This window comes from Dictyostelium discoideum (assembly GCF_000004695.1).
Source record: "Dictyostelium discoideum AX4 chromosome 3 chromosome, whole genome shotgun sequence".
NCBI lineage: Eukaryota > Evosea > Eumycetozoa > Dictyosteliales > Dictyosteliaceae > Dictyostelium > Dictyostelium discoideum.
Window position 1 is genome coordinate 3,257,867 of NC_007089.4, and position 5,000 is coordinate 3,262,866.

General features: G+C 20.3%; 4 protein-coding genes across 4 annotated transcripts in view; 1 reads left to right on the top strand and 3 right to left on the bottom strand.

Annotated features, from left to right (window-relative positions):
- Positions 1-2,181, top strand: part of fhkE (FHA domain-containing protein) — a gene marked incomplete at both ends in the record, with an annotated part of 2,634 nt that extends 453 nt beyond the window's left edge. Inside the window, 5 exons of the mRNA XM_636282.1 lie at positions 1-79; positions 165-752; positions 838-1,121; positions 1,197-2,012; positions 2,098-2,181. The exon at positions 1-79 is cut by the window's left edge and continues 91 nt beyond it. Coding sequence (XP_641374.1) covers positions 1-79; positions 165-752; positions 838-1,121; positions 1,197-2,012; positions 2,098-2,181 — 1,851 coding nt within the window. The remainder of the gene's footprint in view (positions 80-164; positions 753-837; positions 1,122-1,196; positions 2,013-2,097) is intronic.
- Positions 2,182-2,985: 804 nt separating this feature from the next.
- On the bottom strand, positions 2,986-3,218 carry DDB_G0280323 (hypothetical protein; the record flags this gene model as incomplete). Its single annotated transcript, XM_636283.2, has 2 exons — positions 2,986-3,002; positions 3,089-3,218. 2 exons carry the CDS (start codon positions 3,216-3,218, stop codon positions 2,986-2,988), a joined length of 147 nt encoding a protein of 48 aa, XP_641375.2.
- A 368-nt stretch (positions 3,219-3,586) lies between these two features.
- Positions 3,587-3,875, bottom strand: DDB_G0280325 (hypothetical protein; the record flags this gene model as incomplete). The annotated part of the gene is made up of 2 exons (XM_636284.1): positions 3,587-3,602; positions 3,745-3,875. The coding sequence occupies 2 exons, from the start codon at positions 3,873-3,875 to the stop codon at positions 3,587-3,589; spliced, it is 147 nt and encodes a 48-aa protein (XP_641376.1).
- A 465-nt stretch (positions 3,876-4,340) lies between these two features.
- On the bottom strand, positions 4,341-4,667 carry DDB_G0280327 (hypothetical protein; the record flags this gene model as incomplete). Its single annotated transcript, XM_636285.2, has 2 exons — positions 4,341-4,351; positions 4,550-4,667. The coding sequence occupies 2 exons, from the start codon at positions 4,665-4,667 to the stop codon at positions 4,341-4,343; spliced, it is 129 nt and encodes a 42-aa protein (XP_641377.2).
- Between the last annotated feature and the right edge of the window lie 333 nt (positions 4,668-5,000).

Here is a 5,000-nt window from a genome sequence, read left to right on the forward strand (position 1 = left end):
AATATTAAAGTTGGTAAAGGAAGTAGATGTTTATTAGCTTCTGGTCAAGAAATTAGTTTAACACCACAAAAACAATTAGGTATGTTTTTAATTTATTTATTATATATATATTATTATTATTATTATTTTTAATATTTATTTATCTCTATATAAAATATATATAGAAAAAATTGCATATATTTTTCAAACAGTTGAAAAAGAGATTGAAGATGGTGGACCATCAAATAAATATTTTATTGGTGAAATGTTAGGACAAGGTAATTTTGCAACGGTTAAATTAGCAGTTGAGAGAACAACAGGTGTAAAATATGCAGTTAAAATTGTAGATAAAAAGAAATACTTTATGAATAGTAGTGCTAGAAAAGATTCATTAATGGATGAGGTCAATATATTAAGAGGATTATCACATCCAAATATAATTCAAATCATTGAAGTATTTGAAAATGAAAAAGTATTATCATTGATTTTAGAGTTGGTAGAGTGTGGTGAACTTTTAAATGACATCGTCTCAAATCTATTCTACACTGAAGATAAAGCAAAAACCCTATTCCGACAAATAGTTGATGGCGTTTTGTATCTTCACAATAAAGGTATCGCTCATAGAGATTTAAAACCAGAGAATATCCTTTTGAAACATAAAAATTTCAACCAAAATGATGCTATCAAATTAACCGATTTCGGTCTATCAAGAACGGTTAGTGATGGTAGTTTTATGAAAACTATGTGTGGTACCCCACAATATCTAGCACCTGGTAAGTTTTTTTAAAAATAATAATATAAAATGTCATGAAGTTGTATTTAATATTTATTTATTTATTTTTTATTGTTTTTTTTTAGAAATTTTAACTAGTTCAGGTGGACATAATGGTTATGGTTTAGAAGTTGATTGTTGGAGTATGGGTGCAATTCTTTATATTATGCTTTGTGGTTATCCACCATTTGATGATTCAAGAGAGGTTTCAATTTTTGAACAAATTAGAAATGCAAAATTCGAATTTGACCCAGAGGATTGGTCATCAGTTTCTGAAGAGGCAAAAGATTTAATTAAAAGATTATTATGTGTTGATCCACATAAACGTTATACATGTAATAATATTATTCAGCATCCTTGGTTTAATCCTGTAAATATTTAATTTATTATTTATATCATATTATTTATATTTATACTAATTTTAATTTTAATTTTCATCCAAAAGAATGTAAAATTATCAACACTTTTAGAAGAAGATGAAAGATTAAGAAAAAAAGCAGAAGCAGAAGTAGAAGCAAATAATAATAATACAAATAAAAGTAATAGTCCAAAAATGTTGGGAAAAAGAAAATCAGAGGATGGCAATTGTAGTGATAGTAATAATAATAATAATAGCGGAAGTAAAAGTTTATCATCAATTAAATCAAATACAACAATGTTAGATTGTGATGAAAAAAGTAATAATAATAATAATAATGGCCATAAAAAATCTAAAAGCGATCCAACATCAAATAATTCTTTATTCAATAATGATAATAACAATAATAATAATAATAATAATAATAATAATAATAATAATAATAATAATAATAATAATAATAATAATAATAATAATAATAATAATAATAATAATAATAATAATAATAATAATAATAATAATAATAATAATAATAATAATAATAATAATAGTAATGATACCACAGATTCAGATACAGATGATGAAACAATTTCACTACCAGTGATAACTAAAAATTCAAAATCAATGTCAAACCTTCAAAATCATTTAAATAATAATAAAATAAATAGCGATGATGAGAGTGAAACCTCCACAAATAATAATAATAATAATAATAATAATAATAATAATAATAATAATAATAATAATAATAATAATAATAATAATAAACCAAGTACAATAAATAATAATTTTCCAGTTCCATTCCCTAAATCACCAACAAAGAATAGCCCTAATGCTTCTCCACCAATAAAACCTCAAAATAGTAGTAATAATAATAGTGGTTTGGCTGGAATCGATAAACCTGTATGTTATTAGTTGAATTCATTTTTTTTATTTTATTTTTTTATTATAAAATATTAATATCTAATTTTTTATTTTTTTATTATAGAAATGCCAATATGATCCAAATTGTTACAGAAAGAATCCACAACATTTAAGAGACTTTTATCATACGGTTAGCAGTAATAAATAAAAGAAAAAAAAAAATGGGAAAAGGGACTTTTTTTGTTTTTTACATAAATTTCTTAACTTTTCTATTATTTTTTTAATTTTATTTTTTTTTATTTATTCTGCCAACTGTATTATTAAAGGATTTTCTTCCTTTTTTTTTATTTTTTTTTTTTTTTTTTATTTATTACTGCATAAAATTTTTAAATAAAATTAAAAACTAAACTTTTCAATTATATATTTAGTTTTTTTTAAAATTTATTCCTCCGATATTATTACTTTTAATAATGGGTGTCCAAAATCCAAAAGCTAAATGCAAAGATAAAAATAAAAATACTTTCTAAAGTAAATTGCACCTTTAAAATTTATATAACATGTTAATCAAACAATTGAAGAGATTCTTTAGAATTATGGCAGTAGGGCAGTACAGTTTTTTTTTTTTTTTTTTTTTTTTCTAAACATTTATTTAATTTTTATTTTTTTTTTTAGACAGTTAAAGATTTGAAAACATTAGGATTTGGCTCTGAATTGAAATTAATTTCAAAAAAAAAAAATATTTACCATAAATGGTAACCAACAAGTTTATCACTCAACATCAATTAATCAATTCAATTATCTTGGCCAATTAGTTAAAAAATACAAGTAATTATATATGGATAAAAAAAAAAAAAAATACATAATAATTCAATTTAATTGAGCAAGTTACAGATTCAAATAAGCCATATTAAATAAATAAATAAATAAATAATGGATCAAAGATTTTGATTTTTTATTTTAATTTTTAAGTGAATTTGTGAGGGGAAAAAAAAAAAAAAATCTATCGTTTTCTTTATGGTTCTAATATGTCTGTTAAATTTGTTGTTGGAATAAGTAAAACTTTGTTTTTTTTTTTTAATTTAATATTTTTAAAAAAAAATTAAAATGTTACTTACACCCTCTACCTCCACCTAATTGACCATTTGATGGAGAAGGAGATAATGATGGTGATTTGTTAGATGATGGAGTAATTCCAAATTTAATTTTTCCTGAAGTTGCTGGTATATTAATGGGTATTTTTGTCATTTTATTTTTATTTGTTTTTTTTTTTTAAAAAAAAAATAGTAATAATTATTGATGAATTTAGTTTAAAAATTAAAAAAATTAAAAAAAAAAACCAAAATAAAAAAATAAAACTAAAAAAAAAAAAAGATATTTTTAATTTTTTTTTTTTTTTTTGATATAGATATTTGTTGAATGGCCACCAGGATAAAAAAATTCGTACATGAAAGAAAAAAAAAAAAATGCCTTCGCACCCCGCATGCCAATTACCACCCCTTCATAAATTTTTTTTTTTTTTTTTTTCAAAATTCACTTTTTTTCAATCGCAGTGTAAATAAAAAATAATTAAAATAATAAAATAAATTATAAAAATTTAAATTCAACAAAGTTTATTATGAATTATTTTGGCTATTTTTTAAAAAAAAAAAATAAAATCTTGGTTTTTTTTTTTTTTTTCTAAGGTTGAAAGTCTGATTTATAAAAGGTGAGAAGTTAGTTTATTTTTACAAATATTTAAAATAAAATTATTTTTTAAAAAATAAAAAAATACTCACATCCTCTGTTGCCTTCGAAAGTTGGATTTTTGGCTACTAAATTTGGTGATTGGATTATAGTACCTCCAATTGCAAATTTGTTCTTTCCTAAGGAGTCTGGAATACTTGATACAGGATCTCTATTCATTTTTTTTTATTTTTTTTTTTATTTATTATTTATATATAAAACAATTTGGTGACAAGAAAAATAAGGAGAAAATGATCAAGAAAAAAAAAAAAAAAAAAAAAAAATTAAATATAATAAAAAAAAAAAAAAAAAAAAAAAAAAAAAATTGAAAAAAAAAAAGAAACAAGATTTTAATTTTTTTTTTTTTTTTTTTTTTTTTTTTTTTGGTGGATTTTGGCGAATTTTGTAATTCCATAATAATATAAAAATGAAATTCCAGACATTTTTTTTGAAAAATAATTAAAATAATTAAAATAAAATTATTTGGTTTTGGAATGGTAATGAATATTTTTAAAAGGTTTAACAAAATTAAATATTTTTTATTATATGTAAATATTGAATGGCCCTTGAGTTTTTTTGAATTGGTATTGAATGGCCCTTGAGTGAACAAAGAAAGTAATTCCATTGTTTTTTTTTTTTATTTATTTATAAAGAAACTGTTTCATTAATTGATTTTTCAAAAATTATCAATAAAATTAACAACAAAAGTAATAATAAAATAATAGAAAGTAATAATAGTTTTAGTTAATAATAATAATAATAATAATAATAATAATAATAATAATAATAATAATAATAATAATAATAATAATAATAATAATAATAATAATAATAATAATAATAATAATACATACAACCTCTGCCAGTATTAAATGGTGATGGGGCAGATATTGTATTAGTTGTTGTTGGCTTAGAATAGATTACAAATTTGTTTTTTCCAGAACCATTTGGAGATTGGACAGTTGGTTTCATTTTTTAAATTGGTGGATATAAAATATTGTATTTGATGTTGGTGAAAAAATAAAAGTAAAAAAAAACTAAAAAAAAAAAACTAAAAAAAAAAAAAAAAAAAAAAAAAAAAAAAATATCAAAAAAAAAAAAAAAAGAATATTTTTTTTAATTCTTTTAATTCGATTTTTGTTTTTTTTTTTTTATTTCCTGCTTGTTTTTTTTTATTTTGTGTCAAGGACCAAATACCTTTTTTCTAAAAATAAAAAAAAAAAAGGACCAAATACCTTTTTTCTAAAAAAAAATAAAACTAAAAAAAAAAAAAATGTAATAATATTATGACACACCTTTTCATTT